We start from the raw sequence: 15,200 nt of genomic DNA on the forward strand, positions 1-15,200 counted from the left end.
TCCCTTCAGTTACCAAAATACTTACGTAATTAGTCAAAGACTACCTTAATAAATAATTTATGAGGTAAACTTTTTTTGCTAAAAGGCTTCTATATTACTTTTTCTGCAATTTACTCTAATTTAATCATAAAGGGCAAGATGCCAGCACTTACAGTAGTGTGAAGGACTAAAGTATTCCTTCAGTAGTTCTCTCAGACTTCAGCACGGATAGTCAAGAAACACATGCTTAGTATGATCCAGCAGTTTTGAGACTCGGTCAAAAAGAGGAATTGTTTAAGTCACAGCAACAACAAGGACTTCTGCATGCAAACACTGCAAGAAATTTTTAGAACCAAAATAATTAAAAACCAACTCGCAAACTACAGTGGCCCGTTGCTTTTATTTCCTATTATTTAGGATGATGAAGAGCAAAAGCCCACTTCCCCCTCTCTTTGTGTATTTGCATAGTGTTTGTACTACATGCAGGAACAGAATGAAGTTACAAATCAAGTTAACACAACAAAACTGAAATAACAAGAATATTCATTTAATTCTGATGTGACTTTGTTCTTCAAAACCTTCTTTTTGACTTGAAATATTTCTGCTATGGTAATGTCATTGCCTTGACTTCCGCAGCCTTCCTCCTTGCCATCCCAATTGCATCTGCCTATTACTATCTTGCAAGAAGCTTTATATAGAATAATACTGAGCCTATTCCCATGAACTAATTTCAGGAAATTGTCACCAAGCCTATATTCTTTTTGTTTTGCAGAGGAAGTAGTAAATTGGAAAAGCAGAACCCTTCTGAAAACACAACATGGGCGACATTCATGTTTACTCGGTGGAAAAAATTCTGGAGTGCTCCTGTAACTGTATTTATGGGGAATGTTATAATGTACTTTGCTTTTCTGTTTTTATTTACTTATGTCCTTTTAGTGGACTTTAAACCACCTCCACCTGAGGGTCCATCTGCTAAAGAAATTATACTTTACTTCTGGGTTTTTACCCTGGTCTTGGAAGAAATCCGACAGGTCAGAACCTACAACATCTTAGTAATAACACAGTAAAACTTGAGGCAATATTTTGAGTAGATTTGCAATCTGTATAACTGAACAAGCTTGAAGATTTCAGGTGTCAGGTGCAGTTTTGCACAGAAGAGCAACACAGAACTTACCGTATCCAAAACACTTCACCTCTCTCCCAGAGCAAGCTCTTCCTCCACCATATAAACCTGTAGCTCCACCTCTGTTTTTCCATCCTGCTCCAGCCATAGCCAAGTCAAGTGGGCTGCTAAGATTCAGGTGCCCTTCACTTTGCAAAGCATCGCTCTGATTTCACTCCCCAGAACTAGGTCCTCCCACCACAAGTAGTGTAAGTTGGAAGTTATATTCTACACCTGGGAACACAGCAGACAACTCTACATCATTTTAAGAGATTCTTCCCCACTGAGGACTGTTTAAAAAAAAAAAGTAAATGAATTCAGATTATTTGTGTTTTTCCTAAAATACTACTCAGCTCAAAACATTAGCAGATCTCTTTTTGCTTTGCTTTGCTTAAAAAAAAAAAAACTACCCCAAAAAACCCCAAACTTCTCCATTACTCTCCCAGTTACTGCTTTTGGAATGTCCTCAGCTCCACAACCGAAATAATGTGTGAACAATGGTGCTAGTGTGTTGCCAACTGCGGGTGCATAAAGCTGTCCTCCTTAGACACAAAAGAGCAGTTATAAACATTTCCTCTGGAAGAACAAATAGGTGTTCATTCTTTAAGCAACGGGGACAGTGAAGGGGATCCCAGTTACAACTTATTTGGAATTATGCAGCAAGGCCATAACAAGAGGAGGACATGGAAAATATTTGGATCAAAGAACATTTCATTATAAACCTGTAAAACATGAAGAGTGCCAGGCTAAAACCCAATTAAGAAACCCAACGTTTTGCCTAGATAAACAAATGTGCACCACTCACTGACAATTCCAGTAAACAAACGCCAAATCTGTTCATGCTGTTTAGATAGCAATGTCTAGAAACTGAACTTTGACTGGAAGTTGTTGTATTGTTTAACAGCCCAAATGCTGATAAAATCTTAAATCAGGCCTCAAAAATCCTTAAGGCTAATACCACAAGAATAAAAACATTTGATTTTTTTTCTTTTTCATCCAACTTTTGTGGTTTAAGACAGTAAACTGAGCTTTTGTTTTCAAGCTTTTTTTTTCCTATTGCACTAGGAATCTGCTTTTGCTCTTTGCAATGAAAGAGAAAAAAGGAAACGGATATGTTAAAACTCACAATGAAACAGTGAAAACTGGAAACAGATTGATACCGATGCTTATTTCTCTTTTTCAGAGTTTCTATACAGATGAAGACACGAATTTAATGAAAAAATGTAAACTGTATGTGGAGGATAACTGGAATAAATGTGATATGGTGGCCATCTTCCTCTTCACAGTTGGGGTAACCTGCAGGTATATATCTGTTCCATGTGATGTGATCAGCATCAGTAGCAAGGGCTATGTATGTCAACTGACAGGAGAGTCTCGTGCTCTTAAGGACAGGCTATGACATTTGCTTTTACAAGCTTTGAGACATGTTTCTGCAATAAAAACCTCTAAAATTCTGTGGAATCATAAAAGTTGCTCCAGATACCACAAAAAAACATATTGATATGTTCAAATACACGTACAGAAAAGCTCAGCTTTTGTTTGTTTTTGGCAGTCACTTTTAGTCAATGTATAATATCTTTTTTTTTTTTCAATAAATTTCATTGAAGCCAAGACAGAGAATACAGTGTCCCTCCATCTTTTGGCTATTCCTCATCAATGTAGAGACATTATGTCACATTCCTCCTACAGGCTTATGCAACCACAGCCCTGAAGCACTTGCCTTTTCCTAATCAGGCTATGCCTGGAAACTGAGTGTAATATTTGAGAAAATACTTCTCAGAAGTACTTGCTGAGATCTGATATTTCGTTTCATGTGTTCTGCAGGATGCTGAACTCGACTTTTCAAGCTGGCCGTACAATACTTGCCATTGATTTTATGGTGTTTACACTTAGACTTATACATATTTTTGCAATTCACAAACAACTTGGACCAAAGATCATAATTGTGGAAAGGATGGTAAGTGTGCAGTCTCTCTCAGATAAATACTTGTGCTTTCTAAAAAATGGAAAGTAGGAAATCAGCTTATAATCTATCTTTATTTTTCTTTTTTTAAGGCTTGTCATTTTGCATATATTCCCTTATTTATCATGAGTATTAGATGCAATAAGTTTGAAATAGATCCTTCCAAAGAGCTCTGTAGTGTAATAAGTTGGTCCCAATTTACTAATCCTTGCACCTTACCTAACCATTTATCCTCAGATTCAACAAATTAAGAGTAAAGTGTCTTTAACTTACTGCTATTCCTCCTACTTCATAAATAGTGTGCATTCAGAGCAAAGACCTCAGACAGACAACAGGCCATTTACAGAAGGGCGGGGTATTTACTGAAGGACTCTGCTCCGCCTGGGGATATAGATTATGTTATTTGCAAGAAGTGTGAAAAAAAATCTGTGAAAAATGATAGCTGCAAGTTTCCCACAGGAGTTATTCTTACTTGTACTTTGTAGGTCCAAGTTACAATGAAAACATATTAGTACTTTGTGAGCATATGTTGGAAGATGTTGATAAAAGATTTTTATTTATTACCACTCTCCTGCAGGAAACGAGACATTAGGACTACAGTTACTGTGCTTGGGTATGCATTGGTATGTTGAAGTAGCTTTTTATTTAGGCATGTTAATCCTCTAGGCCAATTAGCTCATGGTAACTGATTAATACAAGTTCATCTAATTGTAAATGCTGTTATAGAATCTACAAATATTTGACTTGTGACTCACAGCAGAGCTCAGTAAAAGCCCTACAGTCTAAACAAGCCTATACATTGAATAAACATAACTACCAAACTATTTGGATTTGTCTACAAAGGCATAACTGGAACTCTAACATGACATTTGCTTGGAGTAGGAAAAGGGTAAATGGCAAATAAATATTTGTTCTTACACATTATCTAGCTTACAGCACTAGCAGACTTTTATTGTAAGAGAACAAGTCAGATCTACAGCTCCTAACCCTTCCTTGCTGCATACCAAGCTAAACAAGGGCCCTGAATAAATATGGTGATATGTCTACTATGTTGGCATCTGAAGTCATGTGCGATAAGACACAGATCTAGAAGATGCAAATAAGAACATAAACAGCAGCCTAGACTAAACCATAAAATGGGACCTTTCATCTTCCCCCCATCCAAGCCAACACAATGCCTTAGCATTGGTAGTTCAATGTTGAACCTTACATCAAATGGAGGAACAGTGAAAGTTACTTGAGTAAATGATAGCTTCTTGAAAGGTTCATCAAGTGGGTTCAAGCAAGATCATTTCCCTTGCTTAAACAGAGAAGCAATCCAAGATTGTCTCTTACTGTCTTTCTCCCTTTTAACCTTGCCACAGAATTGCTGAAACAAGTCTGGTAGCTGATAAAATGGCAGTTCAATGCCAGAACAACGCCCGTTCACAGAGAGACTGCAGATTGGAAAAAAATGTTTCCAGACTTGCCACCGCTCTCTCTTAACTATGACACCATTACAGTCCTGCAGCATTGCTAAATTTTAAATCATCCAGAAAACAAAACAGAGTGGTGGAAGTCAGAGAGACATCAACTATGTCTTGCCTGGCTTAGATACCACGTTTATTAATAGGAGTCCAAGTAATCTCCTGGAGGTCTGAAATGCCTGTGCTATTGGGTAACTGCACAATCCAATAATCTAATTGAAATGAATCTACAGTCCCTAATGAACTCTGTCAGATTAGATGGAAAGAGGATGAAGTGTTCCTCTTCCACCAGGGAAAAATTATTGCACTTGAAATACATATTAGATTTTTTTTTTAAGTAAGTGTTTCAGGATTCAATTACTTCTGCTTCTGTAGAGAAACACAATGTTTAAAAGCAGGAAGTCCTGAAAACAATCTCTCAGATGCATTACTTAGCTTGAAAACCCAAGACAGAAGCTACCTGATCCTTGTAGCCTTCAATGTCTACTCTATCAGTGGTTAAGTATTCATCAATGAGCATTGACTGTTACCAGGATTCACTGCTGCAGCAGAACTCTTGTAATTCACAGTAAAGCAATTGATGGTACTGTGAGATCGCACAGAAAATTTGCATTTACAAGGTACAATGAGGTTCACTTAAAAGGTAAAATGTGTTTCATTTTTAAATGTTAGATGATTGAAAAGCAAGGTTTTAATGTAAAACATGCCTTTATCTAAATGAGCTATCAAAGAAAAATGCCGATTACAGGCCAAGAACAATGTAAGAGCAAGGTCAAGAGAGGAATTCTGTGCATGGAACTGTATCCTATTCCACCTCCTTTAACCTAAACAAGCTTATAAGGAAACAGAATTATCTGAGCTGTTTTCATATAGAAAGACTACTGTTCTTTGACTATTACAGTCACCTCTCCTCCTTCTCTCCCCTCCCCCTCTCTTTTTTAGATGAAGGATGTTTTCTTCTTTCTATTTTTCTTGAGTGTGTGGCTCATTGCCTATGGTGTGACAACTCAAGCTCTACTTCATCCCGATGACAGCCGAGTGGAATGGATATTCAGAAGGGTGCTTTATCGTCCCTACCTTCAGATATTTGGCCAGATTCCACTGGATGAAATAGACAGTGAGGAAATTTCTTTCCCCCCTAACCTGGCCATTTTTGAATGCACACTTCTGATTAGAGCATAGAATTCCTTCCCAGTATTGTCTTTTTTTATTATTATTTAATCTTTGTCCCATAGGCCAAAGCTTTCACATTACTATGATATCAATAGTGTGTTTGCAAAGAGATAATGTGTAGTGTGGAATTACATTAGAGCATAAGAGTTGGCCCTATTTAGACAAGCTGTCTGAAATATTCACACAAGGATTTGCAGTTTGAAAGGCTGGCATACTTTCTTTCACTTCAATCCATTTCTGTTCAGTTTAACCTAGACCCAGATAACCCTGCGTAAACTCAAATAATAGCACCTCCATACATTTTGGCAGTAGTTTAACATGACGGTGTCAAAGCAGTACAGCTCTGCCCATAAGCAAACACTTGTGTTTTAGAATATATGTTCCTTTAGAGCATTTACTGACTCTGGAGTTAAAGCTGCCCAAATCAAATACAGCTAATAATTGCACATGTGCAATATTTCAAACAAAACAACAAGACATGAAAATACTTGGACATAAAGGTTCAAAGGCAGCATTTCTGATAGGTAAACAGGTAAAATACAGAATAGGTCATCTTCCAAAGAAGTCTGAAATAATGCCGCAGCATTTAGCCAGAATAACAGTGCTAAATGTCAGTGGCAATATTGAAGTAGGATTCAAACTTGAGGTAATATAGGTGGAACTAAAAAAATCCCATAGACAGAAGCAAACCAGTAAGCATTCTTTCTCGTTCACTCTGCTTAATAAGAAAAAGCATATGTCTTAGAAAAGCCAGAAAAGTCTGAATGAGACAAGACAGCAGCGGTGTGATTCATCTCACTTAACTTTAAATGCCTACGGTGTAAGCATGCACAGCACAACCAGTCACTCTTGCTTCCATTAAAGTAATTGGAGAGAAACTAATATTTCTGGAATAGGATTCATCTCATTTGGAAATAGGTCAGATGTAGCACTCCCTAGAAATGAGTGTTTCTCTTCATTAAGACTCCAAAGAGTGTCTTTACCTGAATAAATAACTGGTTAAAAGACAGAGAAAAAAAAATTAATTACACGGGAAACTTCCAGAAGGGAGCCATTTGTTCTGGGGCCCTCTGGGGCTTATTCTGTTTAACATCTTTATGAAACATAAGGAAAAGGAGATAGATAATGAGCGGGACAAAATTTGCTGATGAAACTACATTACTGGGTAGTAAAGACTAAAGCTGACACCTAAGAGTTGCAGAGGACCCTCGTTAGTGCTAAATCATAAAATGAAATTCAGTGGAGATAAATATAAGGTACTCAGCTTTTACTGAGTTTTCTCCTCTAACATGTGTATCAGCATGAGGACCGCGAAGACACAAGTGTGTGGGGGAACACAACTGCTAAATACTCAAAGGTAGTTTGACTTTAGGAACTCAAAACTAGTCTAAAAGGGATACAGCCTTTTCAATACAATCCCCCTTTGCTGAATGTTACTAAAAAGTCAGTTGTGACAGCCATCTTGCCACTGAATGAGCAGCCAAGTTCTGGAGGTCTGCATTGTCCTAGGGTTGCAAACCTCTTGCACATTAAAGCAATGTCTCTTCATGTACATGACATGATCACATTTTCACAAAATTAAAGACATTGGATATTAGTTCACATAAATGATTTTTCAACTGCAAGAATTAGCTCAGTAGCTCAAGCAGTCAAAGAACTGTCCTTTTAGGGTTAAGAAAGTCTTGTATTTACGGTCCTTCTTGTAGTCAACAAGGGCAGTACAAAAATACTACCACAATATTGGGTTTAAGCATTTAATGATTGTAAAATATTCAGAACAAAATAACGCTGCTGTTTATATGCAGCCAGGATTAAATCTCATTTTAGTAATTAAGATCATCATTGTCCTTGATTTCTATTTTAACAGTAAAGGTACTAAATATATGTATCCATCCACGTCACTAGCTCTTAAAAAGACACATGTTTAGAGATAGTAATTCTGTTTTTACTTGCATTGAAATAGCTATGAAACGCAGCACTTAAAACATCAGGAAAAAATTGTAATTCTTGCCATTCTTTGTTGAAAGTCAGAGATTTTGCTCACCAAAATCCAAAGCTTTTGTTGCAACTCAAAGAAATGCATGTGGCAGTAGGATTTGTCAAACCTATTCTTTTATTTCTCTGTCTTCCTTTGCAGCATCACAAATGTATCCCAGGAACTGTACATTTAATCCACTGCAGATGCTGCAGGAGAACTTGCCATCATGTCCTAACAGCTATGCCAACTGGCTTGTCATACTTCTGTTGGTCATCTTCCTACTAGTTACAAATGTTCTCCTTATGAATCTCCTGATTGCTATGTTTAGGTAAGAACGATTTTAGTATCAAAACAGAGGCTGCAAAGGTTTAACTGAATGCCCACACTTACTACATTGCTATTGGCTATTCATTTTGGAATACACTAGTAATTTTCCTAATGAATATTATTTGGGGATTGATAGGTAGGCTTCTGTGATCATATAGTTCTGAAATTATCATCTTTACTCTAGCCACATTAAAGACAAGAAGAAAAGAAGCCTCTTTTACTGCAAAAAATTCAATTAAACATGCATAGAAGGGTCTGGATCCCTGGCTGTGCTGCAGCACAAGTCTGCAGGTGCAAAGCAGCTGTGAACTTGGCAGACTTAACAGTGGATAATCTGCACATAGGGGAAATGCTTGATGTCAACACGGCTAATAATGATTCATTTGGTTGAAGAACTGATGTGGCATGGTTGCTGATCTTGCCTGAGTGAAATGAAATGACCTTTCTTTAAAAAAAAACTAATGTATTTTTTTAACATTTTTTAACATCTAAGAATTTGTACAAACTTTAGATTAAATTAACACTGCTTGTTGAACTTGATGTTCCTTTTTTAAAGTAAATGTGGGACTATATTTTGTAATAATAAGCGTTAGCTTGTTGAGGTAAAAACAGTTATATACTTTTTTTCCCTCCAATTACAGTTACACGTTTCAAGTTGTTCAGGGCAATGCAGACATCTTCTGGAAAATTCAGCGCTACAACCTCATTGTTGAATATTATGGCCGGCCTGCCTTAGCACCACCATTTATCATTATTAATCACATAACTCTGGTTCTCAGAAGAATCTTCAACAAAATAGAACATAAAAAAGAACATCTGGGTGAGTTGTTAACAAACATCTAGCAACTGGAGACCCTGACACTCTCCTAGGACATGCTGCATAGGCAAACCAGAAGGGCAATTAAGATTTTCTTAGGCCAAGAGTCACAATTTAGTTTTAAGAAAGAGCGCCAGGAAAGTACAAATGAAAAATTAAGGCTTATAAGGTATCCTGTACTATAAACAGTTTCCCACAATGCATTTCTTTATGCACCATAGTTAGTACCACAAAGATGTCAATATAAAACTGGTTAAAGGGATTTGATTTCTGAAGAGATGGTAACAATGGATAGGTTTAATGAATAATGAATAGTTATTTCATTTGCTCCCAAATTTTAGTCATTATTAAGTACGGACAACCCTAAAAACATATACCAAGTCTAAAAAACTACTAGGATCAGTGGAATTTCCCAATACAGAGACATGGAGAGAGAGCGAGCACACTTAGAGAAATGGTGGTCCCTTAAAAGTTGTAATTAAAAAGGGAGATGAAGTTCAGCTAATTACAGAAGGCATTTGGGGGCTTTCTATAGTGATGGCAAACTTGGCCTATCAAGTTTAATAGTGTCTGATAATAAGCCTATTTACTCCTCATGCGTGGGCCGATAATGGGCTTTGGAGCAGAACTGTTGTCAGACTGGACCAGTTCAGAGCCCTTTGACTAAGCTCCCTTTCAGATACACTCCTTCTGGCTATCAAAGCATATTGCTAAAGATTCTTAAAAAAAAAAATAATTATTTTTTCCCCGAAGAAAGCAAGTACCTGACTGGTCATGTTATAGATTCTGTAGTGCTTGGAGCATGCAGCAAGTGTGCTCTTTTACCAGTCTTTAGGAAGAACAAAACTAGTATGTTACATTCAAAATATGCCTGTGAAATTGAGGTCTGTTGTTGCCTAGAACACTCGACAACAACAACAGGCTTTATATTTCACAGTGGAGGGATTTATTAACAGTTTTTCCTTCCTATTCATAACCGTTCTAATGAAGAAGCTTAGCTGATAAAGTGCATCTGAACATAAAGCTCTGCTCATTAAATACTTTGGGACCACAATATGTCAGAAGTCCAGGAAGGTCATAAATGAGTTTAAATGGAAATGAAACCACTGAAATCGGTCCACGCAGTTCTTTAGAAAACTCAGGACTCATATCCAACTGCAAAAAGGCCTATTGCCTTCTATCACAAGAAAAAAAAATAGAAAATACTTATTTTACACTGCATTTTCATAACGTGACACTCCTGCAATGGCAAAGTACCTGCAGTGGCAAGACTTGATTTTTCTTTAGCATAGCAGCCTTCCATTACTAGTATAAGAGAAAAGGGAGTAAAATATCATTCTTAATATCTTTTTTCTCCTACAGAAAGAGATCTTCCAGTTGGCCTAGATCAAAAAATTGTAACATGGGAGCTGGTGCAAAAAGAAAATTATCTTTTACATTTTGAACAAGAAAGGAAAGAAAGCAATGAAGAAAGGCTGAAGGCCACATCTAATAAGTATGTTATTCTGACCCACAATAAGTGTACCTTGCAAGTCTTCAGCTTTGAATGAGATAAACACTCAGGTGCTTGTAAAGCTTACATGAAGAGTCCAACTAGAACGCAGTTAGGAAATACGCAGTCCATGAAAAAATGTGAGAAGCCAGCATCACTACAATATTAGAAGAGTTTTTGGCACTCTTGAAGTATGTACAATTACAGACCTGTAAGTGCCAGACCAGTCTGAGGTCAAGCTCAATGAAATCATATTCATAGAGAAATGGTGGAAGAATAGTTCCTTTGCTACACTGCAGTGCATGTACTTCCATCCCCTGTAGGAATACAACATAGACTTTGAATGGCTTAGACTTCTGAATGGAAGTTTAAGATATCTTGAATTACCCCCAGCCCACAGATGCAGAACAAAAACTATTTATGGCTTTATGCCATGAGACTACAGTTTTCCACAAGAAATTAATGATATTGGCTCTAAAATTGTATTTAATGAGTCTCCATTTAAATACTTCTCTAAAATATCTCCCCACTAGGAATATCACTTAAATTGGTTTAGTAGTCTAAAGAAAAAGTCCTAAATTGTTATTCAGAAGTTTACTCCTTTAAGTGATACACAAAGTAGTTATACACAGGGAAAAGAGAAACATCCAAGGCAATACTGAAAGCCAGACAGCAAAGCACTCTTTAAAGAAGCTTTTAACACCTGTTTCAGCTGTTTCCTCTTATGATAAAACTGACTTCAAATAGAGGCATAATGGATGTGAAAAAAAGTTCCATGGAAATGTTCTTGTGCTGTCTGTTTTCTTTCTGTGCTGTCTTTCAAACCAACCTCCATCTAACTCACAGAATAGCTGGAGACCAGAACAGTGTACTTGACTATGTTCTCGGAAAATACTCTTCTCCCTCTAATATATACAGACTCTTAATAATTTAGAATAATTATGTTGGTTTAAACTTTATTCTCATAAGCAGATCACTGACAAACCCTAGAAACGAGAGCTTAATTGTTGAGATCGAGCAATAAATATGTGTGCAGTTGCTTCCAAACAAAGGGCACAATTATATTCTTTGTAGCTTTAAAGCTAGAAAGCTTTAAAGATGGTACATTGTAGATGAAGTTACTGCTTGGAGAGGAAAAGTAAGGATCAGCCTGGCTTCACAGTATTTCAGGTATAGCAGAGTCAGAAAGAGACTGGAAAATGGTCAGATGAACACCACAAAACCCATGGCTTTTTATCTTTGCTCTTAGGTGGTAGCAGTGCGTATTTGAAATCTTCTGAAACCCTCAGAAAGTGATTCTCTGAGCTTTGCATTGAACCAGTCCCAAAATGCATTAGACCCATCCAGCAGCAGCTTTTTCACATAGACCTGAATGGAACATAACCTGTTAGAGGGAAACTTTGAGATAGTAGTTAGGACAAAGCAGAGAGGGATTTGAGAAGCCTATGGGGAATCAGATGCTAAGAATAAGCAACTGATGGGAGAAGGGGGAAGGATGCAGAAAGCATGTGGACAGTACAATGATTTGGAAGCACCATACTGAAGTTCTTTACACAGTTCCTTTGGACTGCATGGAAAAAGGGATCTGAAGGTCAAACCAGTTTCCGAAAATGAAACTTCGTGTAAATTTTAAGAGGCTCATCTCCCCCGTGTCAATGGAACAAATATTGTGGCCTCAGTTCTCACACCAGGATCAGTTTATAGTTGGCACAGATGGGACAGAAGTGGCTGGAAAGACAGAGCTGGACCTAAGGCTCATTTCTGCTGTCCTTGATTTCCAATCAGCAGCTGGGCCTAAGTGGCCCTCGCCAGCAGCTGAAAGGCTGCTGTAATCTGTCTGAGTTTATAATGAGTCCCTCGGCAGCAGCTGCGTGAGAGCATCCCAGAAATGCTGCTCTGTTCAATAAATACTTGCAGGAACACCTCAAAAGGGCAAAACTTTTAGGGGGTTGTGGGATGTCTCAGCAACACAGAATTGCCATTGAGGAGGGGTCATGGGTCTAGTAAGATACATGGTTTTTGTGTTTTAGGATTTCTTGTAAGGCTTTTCCTTTTTGCTCAGCATGTATACTTTGTTTCCACAGGGTGGATAATTTGTCTAAATATTTTAGTGGATTGAAAGAACAAGAAAAGCAGTTGAAAGTTATGGAAGCCCAGGTAAGTAATATTTTTATAGGCATTTGTATCAGCTTTAAGATTTCATCATGTTTCTCTCATTTAATAGTGGTTTGTCAGACCCTATTTAGGGATAAAGGGAAGGAGAAATAGATCTGTATTATGGTTTCATTTGCCTTCTTGTTTTCTTTCTGGTGATACACATACATAAAGAAACATTTCTGACCTCCAGGAGAAAGGGGAAGACAGCATTTCTTGCTCTCTTTGCTAGTCTGCTTGAGAAGTGTTTATTTCCCTCATTAAGGATGCTTCTGGAAGAAAACGCTTCATCTTCCCCCCTCCATTCTCCTCCTTCACCCAACTTTTTCTTTCTTTGAAACTGACAACTTTGATCTGTCTGATCTGACCTAGACTAATCTTCTTGGACATCAGTTTTTCTAATTTTCTTAGTTACCAGATACCAGCATCTCAAAGGGAAGTGTCTAACATACAAATGTGAAACATAAATAATAGAAGGAAACCCTATCTTCAACTTTTGATGACAAACCCTTGAAATATAAACAAACATTTTTTAAACAGTCTGAAAATGCTCAGCGTTACCATGTGCTACATAGCACAACTGTTACTGTTTTCTTTGTCCCTAGAACTCTCCAGTGTAATTTTGGCCTCACTGGAAGTTCCTTATCTTAATACTCCCATTGCAGTTTCCCTGCCCTTTCTTATCCATTTTATGGCTTCCTGAAAAAAGTCATGCTATTCAATGAACAGTGTTGACACTAAATACAGGTCCAACAGGAACACACAAGAAATGCTTTAATAAGTTTGTGCCAGCTTGAGATAATGCAATATACTCACAAAAAAAAGGCAAGGTATTTAATAGAAATCTTCCTCCAAGACAGTTCAAGTATTTAATTTAAAAAAAAAAAAAAAGTGGTATCTGTGATGCTGCTTCAGTCTGCTGCCTAGATTATCTTTTCTGCAAATTTAAGAATGGATAAAGTACTACAAAAATTAGCTGATGTAGAAATATCACTACCTATTTTGTAGATTTGCTACTGTACAGCTGTAATCTCCTCAGTGGCAGAGTTTTTGAACAAAACCAACCTCTTGTGCGACCAACCAGCTCCAAACTATACACGTAAGTATTGAAAACAATCACGGAAAAACTAATTAATACAGCTGAACAATTTAATTTAAGAAATGCAAGAAAAAAAAATTTTGAAAAGAACCACATAAGGAGGTGCAAAGGATTATACCTAGAGGTAATGGGAAGATAAACAAGGAACAGAATATTCATACTTCAGAATAAAAAAATTACCTTTTGCAAGGAAGGACTATTGCTTAGTGTGAGTTAGAATGATCTCACCCAACGTTAAGCACGTAAATAAGTATCTATTTGCCACAGGGTTTCTTGAGAGGATCGTGTCTTGGGGGTTGCTTGCGTCAATGAGATAGTTCTACTGAAATATTACCAAAACATCTAATATGGATAACAATAGTCATTAAAAAAAATAAATTGAGCAAGCCTCCTACCTTCTTTTAATCAACACAGCTCATTTGCCTTCAGAGCTGCAACTATTTCTGTCAGTTAAGAATCTTGTCCTGTGTTCCCAGGCTCCACTGTTTGGAGTTTAAAACACTGGAGACAGAAACTGACTATTTCTCAGCCACTGCAGGACATCCAACACAATGAAGACTTTGGATCTTCTTCTTAATGATCTATTTCAGTATCTACCTGTTACTATCTATTACACAAAAAGCTCTCCAAAACCCATAAACTAAACATATATATATTATATGGGGAAAAAGAAGTAGCTGGAAACTCAGCGAAGTTGTGACATGACAAGACCTCAGATTTGAACTAACCTCAAACTTAATTCTGTTAGCTTAAAAAACACAGATGTAAATTGCTTCATTATCAACATTCCAGTAAGAAAAACCATCCCGTAGCATGTTCCCCACACATTTTAATACTGTAACTGCATAAAAATCAGAAACTTAAATAGCTAAAAAATAAAGAAGAAACCTTTTATCATTTACTGAGCAAATGCAAAGTAGTAGAATCTACAGTATCTTTTTACTGTGGATTATTTTCAACATTTTAAAGTTTCTTGAGTAATTACTATTATGTGTCCCTTGTCCTAAGGCTTTTAAACAAGCACATGGCTTTTACAATTCTATTAGGTGTGATGAATACCAACACAGAAGTGCCTTTGCCAGAAAGAAGTGAAAGAGAAGAGCGTGCAGATCAGTCTGAGACTGACATCTCATACATTGATAATTAAATTTTACTCTCATTTCTTCAGATTAAATCTTTTGTCCTACTGAACTACTGTAAAAGTAAAATCCTAATCTCATGAAGGTCTAAGGCCCAGCTCTCCAAGCCTTTATGCCAAGCACTGTCAATATTTGACACTACTGAGGGTTTCTTGGTCTTCCTCCTCCAATTTCTTGGGTTTTCTTCCCTCCTGCTCTTATATCGCTTGGTCCTTTCTCCAAAACTCCATTCCACAAATCACATGAAAAACTTTCTCCTCCAGGATGACTCTACCACTTTATGTTCTAAATACAATCTGCCTTCTGTTCTCCCAATACCACACCCTCAATCGATCGTCGTCATTGCTCATTTCCACATTTCTCTGTTCAAGGGAGTCTCCCTTTGAAGGGTGATCATTTACGCACTAAAAAACACACCACTTCCCTGGCCAAGAAAGCAAGTTCATATTTC

The 15,200-nt window shown here is 37.2% G+C and overlaps 1 protein-coding gene across 1 annotated transcript in view; it reads left to right on the forward strand.

Annotated features, from left to right (window-relative positions):
- Positions 1-14,757, forward strand: part of TRPM5 (transient receptor potential cation channel subfamily M member 5) — a 41,616-nt gene extending 26,859 nt beyond the window's left edge. Inside the window, exons 15-24 of the mRNA XM_068398920.1 lie at positions 752-1,010; positions 2,325-2,443; positions 2,966-3,098; positions 5,513-5,687; positions 7,881-8,049; positions 8,690-8,868; positions 10,228-10,360; positions 12,442-12,514; positions 13,520-13,610; positions 14,657-14,757. Coding sequence (XP_068255021.1) covers positions 752-1,010; positions 2,325-2,443; positions 2,966-3,098; positions 5,513-5,687; positions 7,881-8,049; positions 8,690-8,868; positions 10,228-10,360; positions 12,442-12,514; positions 13,520-13,610; positions 14,657-14,757 — 1,432 coding nt within the window. The remainder of the gene's footprint in view (positions 1-751; positions 1,011-2,324; positions 2,444-2,965; positions 3,099-5,512; positions 5,688-7,880; positions 8,050-8,689; positions 8,869-10,227; positions 10,361-12,441; positions 12,515-13,519; positions 13,611-14,656) is intronic.
- The last annotated feature ends 443 nt before the right edge of the window (positions 14,758-15,200 follow it).

Source organism: Nyctibius grandis, chromosome 4, assembly GCF_013368605.1.
Source record: "Nyctibius grandis isolate bNycGra1 chromosome 4, bNycGra1.pri, whole genome shotgun sequence".
Lineage (NCBI taxonomy): Eukaryota > Metazoa > Chordata > Aves > Nyctibiiformes > Nyctibiidae > Nyctibius > Nyctibius grandis.